General features: G+C 44.6%; 2 protein-coding genes across 4 annotated transcripts in view; one reads left to right on the top strand and one right to left on the bottom strand.

Moving 5' to 3' along the window:
• The window catches only part of LOC119446218 (myotubularin-related protein 3-like), a 44652-nt gene extending 36625 nt beyond the window's left edge, over window positions 1–8027 (top strand). The window contains 3 exon segments of the mRNA XM_037710584.2: window positions 1662–1855; window positions 4255–4288; window positions 4290–8027. Coding sequence (XP_037566512.1) covers window positions 1662–1855; window positions 4255–4288; window positions 4290–4460 — 399 coding nt within the window. The 3' untranslated portion in view covers window positions 4461–8027.
• Window positions 8028–10220: 2193 nt separating this feature from the next.
• The window catches only part of LOC119446219 (serine/threonine-protein kinase TAO1), a 46438-nt gene continuing 40311 nt past the window's right edge, over window positions 10221–16347 (bottom strand). For all 3 annotated transcript variants that reach the window (XM_049664008.1, XM_037710585.2, XM_037710586.2), the window contains one exon: window positions 10221–16292. In XM_049664008.1, the coding sequence (XP_049519965.1) occupies window positions 16047–16292 (246 nt within the window). In that variant the 3' untranslated portion in view covers window positions 10221–16046. The remainder of the gene's footprint in view (window positions 16293–16347) is intronic.

Below are 16347 nucleotides of genomic sequence, written 5' to 3'. Positions count from 1 at the left end.
GCAACAGTCACCAACGCCGCACGCATTTTGTGCGACCGCGGGCAAAACGCCGAGGGCGTCGACAACAGTTCTGCATGTTGCCGGTGCTGCTGCATGTCCAAGTTTATACAGCTGATAAAGCTACTATCATTACTCCGTATAGCTCTCTACAAATTTGCTATCGCAATTGATGCTTCGCCTTTCAGGTGAAACTGCGACAACTTTTTATTTATTTGTCTCGGTATTCCTTTGCTGTAGCAGTGAGATTTCATTGTACAGTAACACCCCGTTAACTCTGAGTAGTAAAAACTGGAAAAAATTTCGAGATAGAGGTATTCAGAAAAATATAAGCATAACCATCGCGTGAAGCCAACATGACGCCTTTCCAATATGGCGCTGGTAACCGCTGGCTTCCTCACAAAAGCTCGATGTACCAGGAGCGGTACTTTTAGGTCATTTTTGCGATATTAGTATGTGTTTTCTGAGTCACGCTAAACCGAGTCACGCTAAAAATCTCGCGAACGTGTTCAGGAGATTTTTGACCGAGGATAACCTCCACGAAGTTTGTTCTGACCACTGACAAAGCACGAAAATGAACTGCACCAGATAAGCCATTGCTACAAAATTGCGGCCCTTAAAAAAAGGGGGGGGGGGGGGGGGGAGAGTAAGGGGTGGATACATACTGGACATTGGGCACACCCACGTTTGCTCGCGCGTAAGCAATGGGATCAGCCAGCTGAGAACTGTAGATGAAGGTTAAGTAGAATCAAGCAAAAAGCATTGGGACAAAATTGCGTCCTGGGCTGGTATTTTGTAGCGATGCGTTATGCTTTGCTCTATATACTAGTCTTATCATCCACCGCTCACGGCCAGCTGATCCCGTTAATAATGTGAACGGACCGTCGATCTGACTGCTGATCAAGCGCGAAAAGCACGAAATGGCATTAGCATCGGAAAAGGAATCGCTACAAAATACCGGCCCTGGTTTCACTTTTTGGTCGTACCACAGCTGCGCAAAAAAGTACAAAGAAACTCTTTGATCAGTACAACGCGTTGGCGGGCTAGTTGGTGCGAATCCATAATTACTTGTTTAGCGCAAAAACAACGGACACATGAAAGACGACAGGACAAGGCGCTCTTTGATACTGACTTTGTTTTGTTTTTGTTTTTTTCAGCATTTTTCGCAGTCTAGGTTTCGAGATATCCGGAGTTTGGAGCAGTGGTGTTTTGAGATAAGGGGGTGAAAAACCCATGGAGTTGACACCGTGCCAGGGAAAAAAAAAATGCGACTTATCCGATAATTCTTGATATCAGAGTTCAAGTTAACGAGGGTTTACTGCACTGTATTGGAATCGTGTATAAACATGCTTCATTCTATTAAGGTTTAACTAGTCATTCCGTACAAGGCATCGCAGATAAAAAAAAAAAAACTATAGTGTGAAACGTGCAGAGTAAGACTTCTGGGACCGCACTACTTCTGTAGCTTGTGCAGCGTCGCCTGCAATGCATGAAACGGAGTACAGTGTCCAAACACATTTTGCCGTCTTTCTGTATGTTCTTTGCCTCTGAGCCAATAGTGCCCCGCAAGCAGCTGCTCTTTGTGCATCATGTTCTGTTGTGTGCGAGACGAGTGTGTGGGGAGCGTGAGACTGACCCTGATGGGTGTGCATGTGCCCTCACAGCAGCTTGGGTTGGACTGCAGCGGGGAGCCTCCATGGGGCGGGTGCCAGGACGGTAGCAGCTCGTCGGAGTTGAGCTGGGAGCAGGTGGACGAACGCGACGCTCGCGCCACGCTGTGGGTTCCAGACCATGCAGCCTCTCACTGCAGGGGCTGCAATGCCGAGTTTTGGATTGGGCGGCGCAGGCACCACTGCAGGTGAGGAACTTGCCGCCTTTCTTTTCTGACCTTCTGTTTACCAACAGCAAAAATAACCCCGTTACAGTGTGCATGTAGGCTAGGCTGAAAATTTTCATTTCAACGGCACCGTATGTGATGGTTTTGCGCTTTCAAGGCAATATCCCGCTGTGTCTCCTTCCATGCACTTAACCCTTTGAACTACCAAGCTCGAGCTGTCCTAGCTGTTTGTACCAATTGCTGCTGAAGAGGTGCCACACTCGTTGAGGCTACAGCTTCTGCTTTGCTTGCCAAAGACAAGCTCTGCTTGTCAACTTGGTTCACATGATGCATTTGAGCGGGAATCCTTGGTAAACCTTGCAATATATTTTTTTATGCCTCATGTGATTTCAATTAGTTATCACTGTACAAATAACCAACACTGCATTGCATTTGGCCAGTGTCAAGCCCAAAACATCTCGGCCCTGTGACAGGGCTCTCAACTAATTCAGCTACAAAAGGTCACATGGGGTGGCATGTTACAAGGCCAAGCATACTGTGCATGCTTGCCTCGCAGCAAGGACAACGGTGTTGCCTTGTAAACTCGTACTGCAGAAGGGTGAGATGGCACTGGCACTAACTCCAATTAAGCAGCCACTGTTGTGTGCTACAGGAATACCACCAAATGCAGGCTTTTTGTCGTGAGTTGTTACAATATTGCAAGCATGCTCAGTCTAGTTCCTTTTTCGCACTAGCCAAGACAGACAGGAGAACGAGAGCTTGTTGCTGACGGAGCAGTGCTTGCTGGACAAGCAAATAAAATTGCGGGACATGTCAAACAGTGAATCAAGAAGTGTATTGTGCACAAAGAGTGGTGACAGATGGAGGACGCAATCTTTGATTACTTGCTACAGGACCAAACCTAAATGTCCCTGGTAGGCTTTCTGCGGAGTGCTGAGGATCTCTGAAGCAAGTCCTGGCAATTAAAGGGGGCCCTGCAACACTTTTTGAACATGGTAAATAAGCCTGCCTAGTTGCTGGACAATTCTCGCATGGAGACCTGATGTTACTGCTCCTGTACACACAGCAAGGAGACCTAAAGTTTCACTCAAAAGACCACCCCACCTTTCCTACAGCTTCTTAAAATCCCTACCACTTCTCGTGCTTATTTTGATGCACCAACAAACATGGTGGCTATTTGATCAGATTTCTTTAAATGGTGACGACTAAGCAGTGCCTCTGGCGACACCTCAGATGAAGAAATCTTGGCTGGTAAGGCAGCAAAGTCATCTATTGGCAAACAACTCCACCTATGTGCTGATGCTATGGCCTCTAAAACAGGATCACAAGCACAATGCATAGTACCAATCCTGGAGGTCATGCAAAAACTGAAGCTTAGCACGATGGTGAATGGAGCAGTGCAGGCATTACTGCATGTCAGCTCAGCTGTACAGCGGTGCTTCAATCATATGAGGCACACTTGTAAACATTTTGTTGTAAAATATTTACGAGATAATGACCTTTAATACCAGACACATTTTACAATTCCTTCAAAAGACGTTTCAGGGCCCCCTTTAAAAGTAATTTCGCTGACTTTGGGCAGCACCAAGGCGACAGCTAGGGGTTTGGGAATATAAACGTGATTCAGGCACAATACTGTGTAGCGTTTCATTATATATATATATATATATATATATATATATATATATATAGAGAGAGAGAGAGAGAGAGAGAGAGAGTGTGCTGGCTCATAGAGTTCAATATGGGGTCTCAGTGCTACTGTATATTTCAGTTTTCACAGAGTCTCCTGTTATGCTGTATTTCCTGTAAAAGTGGCTCTTTCTCTTAGTATAAATTTGGCTAGGCTGTGTTTGACTAGTCTTTGCCATTCATTTCTGCAACCTGTGACATTGCGGGCTCTTTTTGTTTTGTTTTGTAACCGTGCCTGTGAGATTGATGGGAGAGTCAGCTTTTCTTTAAGCAGTATATTGCCACCCATCCTTCACTTTTGCGTCATGGTCAGTGCTTGCCACATGGGAACGTATTCTCGGACAATCACTTTCAGCGGTACTAACACCTGCACGTGACGTAGTACTCAACCAGCCAATCAGCATGCGCCTGATGGCCGAGGCGAGTCGCCAAAAGTAATCATCCCAGAATGCGTCCCATGCTGTGGCTATGGCTGGGAATGAGGACTACCTGTGAAAAGATATGAAGTGCAGCTAACCAATAGTTTGCACATTTACTGGTAGAGGAGAAGTTCAACAAGTCGCTGCCACAGTTCTTGCATGAAGCCAACCTGCACCATTTTTTATTTATCTACTTTGCACGCTATGTGGCAGGCCATTTGGTTTGTTTGCTGCCTCGACAGAGTTCGAACAAAAAAAAAGGTTATTGCTGGCACGCATCCTCTGAAGCCGTGTGTCGGGGCTGTGTTGCAGGAACTGCGGTCACGTGTTTTGCAACCACTGCGCGGAGCCAGCTGCACCCTGTTCCTCACGAGCAGCTGTATCAGCCGGTTCGCGTGTGTGGCACGTGTTTCGAGTCGCTGCGCAGCCGCCCCTGCCGCCCGTCTGCTCTGGTCCCCGCAAACTCCCACACTGAGCGGCTGCTGGCCAAGGCACAGCTGGCCGCGGCTTCCACATAGACAAAACGACGACGACAAAAGCGTGTACGCCCGCACGTATCGTGTGAGCCAGCTCTTGGTGTGTGGATGGCGTTCACCTCCGCCCACCCCCCAACTACCCCGCGTTTCACCATTCTCGTTCGCTTGCGACTCAAGATGTGAGACGCTTGGGAATACAAGCGAAGGAAGAGGCGACGCCGTGTCTAGTTTCTCCGCGATGGGAGTGGAAACGAAGGTGTCCGGCAAAGTTTGTCGTTGGCAGGGGAGATGGCAGGAAGGGTGCCGCGCGCTGCTTGTCTCAAAAGCTCATCCAAAGATGTTTTTGTATAAACAATGGCGCATTACCACGGAGTGCCCGAAGCTTGTACAGTGCACACGGCTGCCCATGCTAGTCGCTTGTAAATGGGAAGGTGAAGCCACCAGCTGGAGCTTTCAACACGTGCTTGAAAAGAAGAAAAAGCTTATGTAGGTGATTTTTATCGTCGTTGGGTGTTACCTACATTCGGTGTTTTTTCTTTTTTTTTTCAGCAGTACTCCTTTATTTGAAGGAGATATACTTCTCAGGTTTTAGTCATTCTGTACAGCTGCTGTACCACTTTTGTGGCATTGTGTTTGTCCCCTTTACCATCCCTTGTGATCTTGCACACTAAAAAAAAAACAACTAAAGAATGAAAGCCAAACTTACTTTAGAATTGTCAGGTTTCAGAATCTAATGCTTATGCCCTGCTCAGCTGGCTGTCCGGATGCTTCATTGCAGCATTTGGCTACACAATAACTTTGGCTTGGAGAAAAAACAAGGGGGGGGGAGCAAAAATAGAGTGCTCCACTTTTGCGACGGCTTGTGAACCTGCACTTTCTTTAAAAGACAAGCACGTGACGCCATTAGAGATTAAATTTTAGAGCATTCTCTGAATCTGTGATATGTCTTAGCACCGGAAATCAACATTATTGAATTGAAAGGAGCTTGCCACGATGACCTTGCGGCCTTTTCGTTCCCAACTCCCATTGCATGCAGACTGTGTTAGAAAAATGTGCCAAAAGTGCAGGGGCGTTTTAAGTCTCCTGCGTCTGAAGTGCTTTGTTTTTCTAACACGGCTGGGCTGACTCTCTTGTGTGTGGTTTTTTTCTTGACAATGCTGCCTTCTGCCGTGGGTGATATGCAGCAGTTACTCGTTGCAGTGCACACTGTAGTTGGTTGCGTATACACGGAGAGTATGTTAGGAGAGTAGACGGGATTAAAGCAACACTCGAGAGGACTAAAGATTTTTCATTTGTAATGGCGCCTGCTCTAAACATGTCTTGAGTGGCAAATATAATCTCTCTTTGCGCTAGTGGTTATGTTGAGGCACCTCTGCTGAGCATCTTCTGCAATTTGACTGCCGTTCTTTGGGTCTTCAGTATGTTCAGTGGGCCACTAAATGTCTTGGAACAGATGCGGCATTCGTGTGATACTTGCGCCCAATAATCCTTGGCATTTGGAGTTACAAATAGTTATCGAACATGGCTCACCCAAGGCAAGCAAACCTTGGAACACATTTGACAATGGCGCCAGACATGAGGACTCCTCTGAATTCGGCCACATGACCTGTTCACTGCCAGCCGAGACCATCGGCCACCATTGCATCAGGCACAAAAAAGAAAAAAAAAAGTCGCCATCTACACTAACATTTGGAGTAGCTGGTTGTACTTCGTATTAATTTGAAAAACAGTATCAGATCTGTTTTATTGTTAAGCGACCCATTATACTGCTTTTCCCGAGTATCCTAAGCCCCAGATCATCATTTCCCTAATTGCCAGAATTGTCATAAAATGTCATGAATTGTCAAACCTCCGTAATTGATTATAGGACATCGCAGTTTGTAAGTCTAGACATTTTGTTGCCCAAAGCCTGTCGATCCTGACCAGTTTCTCATTTAAGAAATGTGAGCTCGGTCTCTTATTTAAAACTGCACTATGGAGTGGCCTCTGTTCGCAATACTACTGTGTGTCCTTGGTTCAAGAAATCCCAAGAAAATGAAACAATTTACGACATACAGGAACTACCGGAAGTTTTTCTATCGGATTGCAAGCTTAGTTTATGAGAATGCTTCATTTATACCCTAGCTTTTCCCATCGTATATTATCATGCCAGCAAAGTTGCAAAAATTGCTTGCTAATTGTTTTTCTGCTAAGCTGGAATTTCAAGCAGAATGTAAAGCTTCTTTGCTGTTTTGTTTCATTATAATGTATACTAAAAGTGACAAAAAAAAAAAAAAACTACTTCACAGGATTTTAAAAAGTACGCCCCCTCTTATAGTGTGTACAAAAATGGGCACTGGGTTGTGTGTGTGTTGTAAGCACTGCACCTATCTGCCTTAACCACTTTTTCTTTCTATCTCTTTTTTTGTCCACAATACAATAACCACCATGTGTAACATAGTTTCTGTTCTTTTTTTTTTTTTTTCCAATACAAAATCTGAGCTCTGCAAGTTTTCAAGTCAGCAGAGAATGTTTTTGTTATTTATCACTGACGGCATCATGTATGCTGCAAGACAATTTTAAAACATCGACAGTGTACTAAAGGCTACGAAAGCGTGTCGCGATTCACATCGGGCTTCTTTTACCTTGCGTTGCACGATAAAAGCTTTAAGCGAACAACAGCTTGTTAGCCTTTCAAGAGGTGTTATTCATTTTTGCCAATTGCATCTGCACAAAAAAAAGTCTTGTTTTTACCGCCTATGAGCATTTCTAATTGTTTGGCATCTGATGCTAAAATGCTGGTTTCACGATTTCTGTGGCCATTGAATTTCTTGCTGCAAATTAAGATGGAAGTCCCAAGGGAGCTAGTAAGCTGCAGTTGTGTGCTTGTTTATTTTTAATTCAAGGCACAGCATTCTGCTTTACTTTGTGGCACTCCACACGCTCTTTGCGTAGTGCTGCAGTAAGTGATGTATTAAACTTGCATATCACCGGTCTCTTCTTTTCTTTAATTATCGTTACTTACATTTAGAAGTTTGCTAATGCAGATGCCACACTTTCTCAACTGTAATTAAACTAAAGACAATGAACGGTGAAAAGAAAAAAGATGTTGCGCTTATGAGGTGGGCAACTCCAATGCCCACAGTCTAGTGAATAATAGTGAGTGTATTCGAATAGCTGCAGGCTGTGATTGCAGTTGAATGTTTCTCTTCTTGAACATAATGTGTTTCAATCCTGCGTCTTGTTTGCCCAGTCACAATTTGAATTGGTTCGAATGGATTGTTACACACATACATGAATCTATCCACGAGTGTTATCTGAGGAAATGTAGTATACCAGATTTCTTTCGTCCCCTTTGCAGTGTATTTGCTTACTACTATAATTTTTTTTTTTTTTTTTGCTTTGCCTTCGTAAAGTTTTTTCATTTCTTCCTATGATCATTTTCGAGGAGGCAGTTGTGTTCATTGTGTTGTTCCTAGGGAATCTTTGTCCGTGTTTTTTCTGTGTACAGGACGTGAAAGTTTTGAAAGGATTGTGAATACATTTGCCCAGAAGTGTACATTTGACTGCGTTTTCAATGTGACATTCTAGAAAGGGGCGAGCACATAATAAAAGTTTTGAATCTGTTTGCCTCTGATGTTTTTGTATTGCTTGCCACACCCGAAGCTCATTGACAGCACCCATCCAGGGTAGGTCCAGACACAGGTCGCAACTGCTTCATTAGTCCATTTTGTCACAGCAAATCGCACACCACTTGAGGTAGTGCCAACTGACGCTCTTCAAAAGTAAACTTGCAGTCTTTTTTTTTTTTTTTTTTTACTTGCAGGACCTCATTGGCTTTCCATTTTTCTTAAAAAGCACGTTGGTTTGCTTTAGAGAGCACAAACTAAGGGGCAGGCAAGCCGAACAAGTTTGCTCTTGCCACACAATGCAGCACTTCGCCACAAATTGTGACGTGCAGAGTGGCACCGTGACACAAATAATTACATCGACAAAATATTGGTGGTTGTTGTGGGCCTTTCCACCCTCGTGTGTTTAAACTGAATGACATACAAAACACCTATAACCGGCAGGTCAACAATAATATGGACCCACAAAGAATGTCTGCAAAAGTGACAAATTCAATTGCTAGACTTGGCCTCAAAATTTACTAGTAGTTACCAGCTCCAACATAGTAGAGAGGTTTAGCTCTTCCGGGAATCGGGTAAACGCATGCGGACCGCGCGTTGGGGCAGAACCGTAAACGTGAGCAGCCTGTATGGTGCTGCCACCTGGTGACGCAGAGTTCAAACAGACTAACAGCTAATATTGCAGTAACCAAGTGTATTCTACTTCGCTGCTGGTGTGAATTTTCGGCAGTGGCGTAATCGTGTTGCTGCCGAAAATTTACACCAGCAGCGAAGTAAAATACACTTCGTTACTGCAATATTAGCTGTTATTGTTTGTTTGAGCTCTGCGTCACCAGGTGGCAGCACCATACAGGCCGCTCACGTTAACGGTTTCACGCCAACGACCGGTCCGCCCGCGTTTACCCGATTACCGGACAAGCTAAACCTCTCTAGTATTATAATTCCAAACGAAAAATGACATGTGGCAACCGCAAAAGCGCTGCCATGTTGATACCTCACTTTTTTGTGATGCTGAAAATATTCAAAACTGGATGTTATGCCCTCAGCGGGTTCCTAGGAACCCTCTTCTCACGACGCAAATAAAGTTCATCTGTCTGTCTGGATGCAACAAGAAGCAGTTACATGTAGCACGTACGAGATGTATAGTTCTCCGTGAAAGCGCGCGTCCCTCGCGCGCTTTCACTCGCACATACGGCGCGCGGCGACGATTTTAGCGCCCTTGGACTTTATACGGAACCTCACGGCGACAGCGACGGCAGAAATCCGTTTGGAGTGTCCTTATAATTGCTATCGTAATAAAATAAACAAGTTCGAGTACTGTGCACATCTCCTGGCTGCGCTCTCGTGTGGCAGCTGGAGCCAACTTGGGGACGGATAACACCAATGCATTACCTGATGCAGCGATGTCTTAAGCAGTGAAACCGAAACTGATTGATAGAAAGTATTACAATAGATTATTTCAGGCACTCGGACGCTTGCCCGCCCGTATTTTTTCTAAGCTTTAGTGGGTTCGTGCTTTCAATATAAAAAAAATAATAAAACGAAAATTAGAAGTCCATTGTTTCTTTAGCATTTCCAGTGTCCGTAGAGCAACAAAAGAAATAGCTTTGTTGAGAAGACTGAAGATGTCACGAAGCGAAAGCACTTGGTCGCGGGAGTGATAATATCCGAGTGAAGCTGGACTGCCGTCATCTTGCTATGGGCACCAAAAAAGAGCATCTAGTACATATGAATGTTTCTCCACTCTGTGTAGGCTTAAGATGGCAAATTTTGTCTTGCAGCTCTTGCGCAACATTTACCTTGGCATCATACATTTGAGAGTGAGACCTGAACTTCCTGGGAAAATTTTATGGCGGGTCATGATGCTCAGCCAAAGTCAACTTTTTTGCAAGAAACTGCAAGCCTATTGCTAGCAATACGCGAATAGAGCAAGAGCATTTTGAACTGTGAGAAGAGTCCAGCTGTTGCAGCTCTCTCTTGGAGGTGAAGAATCCTCAAGCGCTGGCTTCACCTGTGCTGGTAAGAAGCTGGAGGTGCTGCCACCCCAACAATTTTATTTTATATCTTCTTGGTCCGAATGCAACGAGCCAAATCCATGACAACAGGCTTTTTGCAAGTTTCTTTTGCAAGATTTTTGTCATACCAGCAGTGCTTGTGATGACTAGAAAAAACTGAGAAACCAAGAACACCACAATTTCTTCCGAAATCATTTATTCGCTCGTTCACTGGCAAAGGTGCATGTGACCTTGTCTATACAACCCAGTTGATGTATTTTTTTTTTATACAGCACTATTTACATCAAGAGGAGAACTGTTGGGCAGGGGCCAAGTTGGTAGTAGCACACAATAATGGAGAAAAAAAAAAAAACTTATGGGGTCAACATAAAAATGCAGGTAGCATGCCCCAATAGTTTTTGTTTGGTGCTTCTAATGTGCCTAGGGAAAAAAAAAAATTGAGGGACAGAGAGAAGACGGACATAAAAAGGAATGGGCAGCTTATAAAATCTCCAAGCACTCATCATCACTGAAACGGAAGACTGTTCGTCTTGAGGAACATCCATCTACTAGGCTCGTATAAAATGACAGCAACAAAGTGCACAAGAACATCTTGAGCTGTACGTGAACAGTGCACTAGCTTTCAAAAAAATTTTTTTCCTGCTCTCAGAGGAATGCTTACTACAACCGCTGCAGACAAGTGTGTATGTGCAGCAACAAATGGGCATTAATCTAAAATTTGTTTTTTCTTTAGAAAAAGAGTCACTTGTACTGCAATCTCTTGTGCCGTCACCAGCAAAAGTGTGACAGTGGGAGCAATGAAAGAACAAAAGCTTCCAAAGTCACTTTGCGTATGCAACCAGAAATTGAGGGATGTAGTACTTCAGTGATCACATGACATACAAGTTGAGACACTTCTAGCTTCCCGGATGCATGTTACATGCCTGGGCTGCAGTATTCTTTTTTTTTTTTTTTTCATTTGTACCGTGGTCTGCAAACTTGCTGGCAACAGCACATTGAATTGCACCTGAATGACACCGGCTTCAGTATGGGCATTACAAAATCTGCACTTGTTGCTTTTTTTGTGTGTGTGTGCAGGAAGGGTTGTCGTATGGGTTTATCCTTTCATTTTTTTTTTTTGCCAAAATCGTTCTAAACGTAAGACCTATGAAACGTATGGCACTTGAACGCTGTTCAACATTGCCCAAATGCGAGCAGAAACACGAAGAGAAGCTGCTTCGGTATGCACGCACAGAAATCGAGATGCACTAAATTTGAGCGGCAACCACATGAATATAGTTTTTTCTTTTCTTTTTTGAGGGGGGCTTGGTGTCACAGGGTGCTGGAGTGCCTATTTTGCGCAATACAGTAACCATGCTGTTATCACGAGTTGAAATGAACATTGCGTGATATCTGCTTCAACTGGTAACCACAGGGAACACATTCTGACAGGGATCGCAGCACGGTCACGGTGCTGAGCAAAATGGATGCACTGGCAATGACACGTCAATTACACATCGGAAATATAAGGTCTGATTCAATGCAACTAATTTTCTCTGCACCTAGGCCCTTGATTCTTCAAGGTGCCGCGGTGCACCCAGCACTCTTTTCCTAGATTGCACAAGGTGCAAGGTAAGGTGCCACCATGTTGCAGTGCACCCTTGACCTTTGCAGCGAATGGGTGCAGCCCGGCACACTACAACCTGTGCTGCCTACACCTTTTCAGAATCAAACAAACCTTCATTCAGTGTGATTGCCGCTTTAGATCTACAGAGCTTTAGAGCTTGCGACTGCTAAAATGGACCTCAATGCACAAGCAGCGTCGCATCCAACGAAGCTTTGTTCAGCTGCTGCTGCACACAAAGGGCTAGCACATGCAGGCTATTTATAAATCTTGGTTTAAGAAGTGAGAGGATCTTTGCTTTGCAGAGAAAGCAAAACAACCAAAGTACTGAGGTTCACAGACATAAAACTCCTGTTTGACCATGAGAGTTTCGCTGCTCTTCTGAAACCCCGACAAGCACCTGAGTCGCCAGATTCAACATTGGTAACATTTAGTACAGATGTTTGTACACTTTGTGCATTCTTATTTACTTAGTAAAACTAAGGTTTGCAGGCTTCATGAAAGTGGCCACAATGCAGAAACGAGGTTGTCACCGCACGGTCCTCCTATAGTTTTTTTATTTGTCACACCCCCCCAGACTTCTACTATTTGATCATCAAAACTGAGCAAACGAAGCCTATAGTGTCTCAATGGCCTCAAAATGGCATCCAAGAAACATTGCGACTTCGGCAGCGCACGCCGCACCGGAATTTTCGCAGTTACTCACGATTTTTGCCAGAACTGAGAGGCACTGAAAATTAATGCCAACTTTGCACCAGGAAAATTAAAGGGGAGGGAAAAATGTAATATATATTAAAAAATAACTGAACCGATCAAAGACAAATCTGACTGGCCACAAGGAGTAGAGCACAGCAATTCCTATTAACAAATAAAAATAAAAAAAGGTGGGGAGGAGGTGAAAGGGAGCGGTACCAGCCTTAGCTTGTCAAAGAAGGCCAACAGCAGCACATTATAAAAAAAAAGGGGGGTGGGGGGCTGGTAAAAATGTCGCACTAACAAGGAAAGTATGTAAAGGACACAGAGGGCACTGGGTACAGTATTTAAAAAAAGAAAATGTTTTTAGCACCGTAAAATGGCATGCCCCTAGAAAACTAATGGGTCTCAAGACAAAAAAATGGGCAGAGTGGAAAAAAAAGGCGCTAAAAAAAACAAAAACAGGAACGCACCAGAAAGAAGAAAATCAACCTATAGTATTCGCACTTTTCTCTCCCCGCCACACTTGTTTAAAAAAAGAAAAACAGACCACCTTTCAATGGCACTCCTGAGGGGGATGCGCGGCTGCGCGCCCTGCTCGCAGAACGCACTGCACTGACCAAAAATATCGGGGTAGGAAAACAACCAAGGGTCAGGTCAACACTCCACCAACCATGCCACGGCAGCCTCGGGGTGCCAGTTACAACAACAAGGAAATTACAGTTTTGAAAAGGGGGCAATTACTCATCAACATGGTCATACCGAAAGGACAGTCCAGGCAGTCTGCCACCAAAGGCCAGGGCCAGCTGTAAACACCTGGCGGCATTGCTTTCTCTGGTTTCTGTCTCGTCAGGTTTAATAAACGAGCACGTGCAGACTGCAGGGGTGTGTGTGTGAAAATGCACTTCACTCGCACGCTGCTGCATGGAGCCACGGACAAGCTGAAAACACTTATGTGGCAAACAAGAGTTGCGATAAATGGAAAATTCCACTGGTTCATTTGGGGAGCAACTATTTCTTCTTCCGCTCCACAGACAAGAACGGGTGCTCGTTTGGCAGAATGTGCGCAAGATCACGTTTCGTCACTAGATTAGACAGTCTAGTTTCAAAAATATCGGTAAAAACCATGGCATCTTTCGATGAGTCTACAAAAGGAGCATGCCTTTTTTACTAGTGCTTCAAATCAACCAGTGGAATCCACCTTCAGTTTGCCATGAGTGCAGTTGCTAAAGGGCCACCTGGACACAAAAGCTGGACTTTTCATAGGTGTTCGAGATGCAGAAACTGGGAAGAAATGCAAGAACTTTACGGTTTAAACATGAAGCCTGCACTGACGAGTATATTCTGCAATTTTGAGTGTGGGGCCCAAACAGAGCAGTTCTTAACTGCTGACTGGATGCTTTGGCCGTGAATTGCAATTTTTTTTCGCAGTTTACACCTCGGAAGACTATTGCAGACATAAGAGCTTAGCTAAATTCACTTTTCCTGACAAGCGTTACAATCCACCTTGCCTGCACTGGCTGTGCTCAACTAAAGTCTGGGATGTGCATTTAGACCCCATACCATGGCAGAATGATGAGCCACATAATTCCATATGTATTACGATAGAAAACTTTTTCTGAATTGGCTTTTCCACATATTATTCGAGTACCAAAGTTTTCAGAAGATCATATGTGAATGCGTGTGTTTCATTTGTTTGTTAACCCCCTCCCCCGTAAAAAAAGGGGGGAGAGAGAGACAGTGATATTTTGTTGTTGCTGTATTGTAAGCATTTTAACTTCTTCCCCACTTCTCGCTTCATGGCCCCAAAACTGCCTCTCATAGTAAATAAGCTAAAGTTTGTAATAATATGTGCACGTTTTTATGGCAGCTGATTCCCACAATGTCCCCTTTTTCTCTCCTTTGCACCCACATACCCACCTCCTCTTCCCAATTAGGCCATAACCAGCTTTAAAATAATAAGTCCTGCATTCATTCATTCCTTCATGGTAAACTAGGACATGGTGGCCTGTATCAAATGATAGGCCCCACTCCAACAAGGGCATCAGTGCCAGATGTAGGAATTAAAAAGCAGTGCATGAGAAAAATTTAGGCGCAGTGCCCCAAGGATGTGGACCACATGGCAATTAAGCGTTGTCCTTCCATGCATTAGACACCACAGTGCTGAGAGTATATCCAGCAGCGTCTCTTCATAAGCGAGAAGAACCTAAGCACTATAAGCATTCCGACAACCAAAAGTAATGCAGTCAAATTTTGACATAGCAAACACTAATGTAACAAACTATGAGATACAACAAAGGAAATCGAAAGCTTTGTTAGCTATACCTCAGGGAAATTAGTGCTCCACTCCTATAATGAAGCCAAAAATGCAGGGCCTGCTGGCATACCATCCCAGCAGTAGCTCAAAATACGTAAACCAGCAACAAAAAATTGAAAAGCATTTCCTAAAGCAACTAGTAATCGCACTCTTTCGTACATCTGATTCATCTGATGCACAACAGTGTTTGCGTCATTCATGAACAGCAAATGGAAGTCATCTGAAGCAACGGCTTGGTCCTTTCTGTTAAAAAGGAAGTCCCATAAGTGTAACGGCCGGAGCCAATTGTGGCTATTCTTTTAATAATCATCTGATATAATGAAGATTTTTCTCCATCTAAAGTATTCAATGTTTGACTGCAATGCCTAACTGAGACACTCCAGAATGTGCCAGTATGACTTGGAATGCATGTCCTGCTTGCAGCTTTGAATTGCAACACTTCGAGAGGACTGACCAGCTGCAGGTTTGACTATCAAGAAATTCCATTCTGTCATGATCAATGGCATGCAAAACTACCACTTGATTGCAACTAAAAAGAAATGTGATAGAGAAGTAAAAGAAACCATACTCTCTGCACATGCCTATTTGAGCAAAGGAAGAAATTCGTGAAAGTTCTTCCTAAGTGAACATAATCAACTCGCCAAGACAAGTCTCTTAACCTTGCAGTGAACAGCTTCAGGCACATAGCGCCTGGAGTTATGACCCAAAACAGGAAGAAGCATGCCAGAGTAAGCATCACCATAAGCAGCAATGACACACACTTCATTCGCCACTTCTCACAGATCTCAAGTGTGGCGCCGTCGTTTTGGCACTAAAAGAATTTATATATATTTTTTTTTCCGCAGTTCACACAGCCAGTGCAAAGTACTTGAAAACACTCCCAGAGCAGACAAATCGTTCATATGCGTTATCTTGTAAACAAATCCTGAATCTCTGCAACTGCAGTACCTGCAGTACTTCACGTACGGTCGAGTGAATAAGGCCGCGATTTCGTTGATTCCTTCCCCCCTACTCAATTACATGCAACTCATATCAACCACCATTCACGGCTGGCTGATCCCGCTGGTAATGCGGACGAAGCATTGCTATGATCACCGATGAAGTGTGAAAAGTGGGAAAAGGAATAGCACCGGAAAAGGCATCCCTAAAAATCCCGGCCAAGGTGTCGGATTTCTTTCTTGTGCCTAAGTGTACCCACAAGGTCTGTGGGAAGTTGCGTTCACAGGCAAAAGACGGACTAGTGCATACGGCACCACACCACCCTTGCGCCATGCAATAGCATGTTTGAAGAATAACTCCACGCTGGCCTGTGTGTGTGTGTGGCAGACTGCCGTGACTGACCATCGCAATGCGTGACAAGGAGAGGAGGAGGTGAGGGAGAGGGGAGTTGCCTCAGAGGGCCGTGTGGGTGAAGGAGCTGGCACTGTTGCTGTGGGCTAGGCTGAGGGTGCTGCCAGCCAGGCTGTCTGCGTCCGACGAACCTAGGGACTCCCGGGAGGCCTCCGCTATCTCGACCGGATTGAAGCCCATGCGGGCGCTCTCCTCGTCAAAGGCCTCGATCTCACGCGATTGCCGCTCGCACAGCAGTCGTTGCCGCTCAGCTTTCTCTTCTTGGAACTGCTGCTTCTCTAGCTCCATCTGCAAGGAACGAGCACAGAGGTGTTGCAGTTGTGTAAGCAGCCTGGTTTGTGTG

This window comes from Dermacentor silvarum, chromosome 3 (genome assembly GCF_013339745.2).
Source record: "Dermacentor silvarum isolate Dsil-2018 chromosome 3, BIME_Dsil_1.4, whole genome shotgun sequence".
NCBI lineage: Eukaryota > Metazoa > Arthropoda > Arachnida > Ixodida > Ixodidae > Dermacentor > Dermacentor silvarum.
Note: the sequence above shows the minus strand (reverse complement) of the source record. Positions and strands in the feature narration are given on the sequence as shown.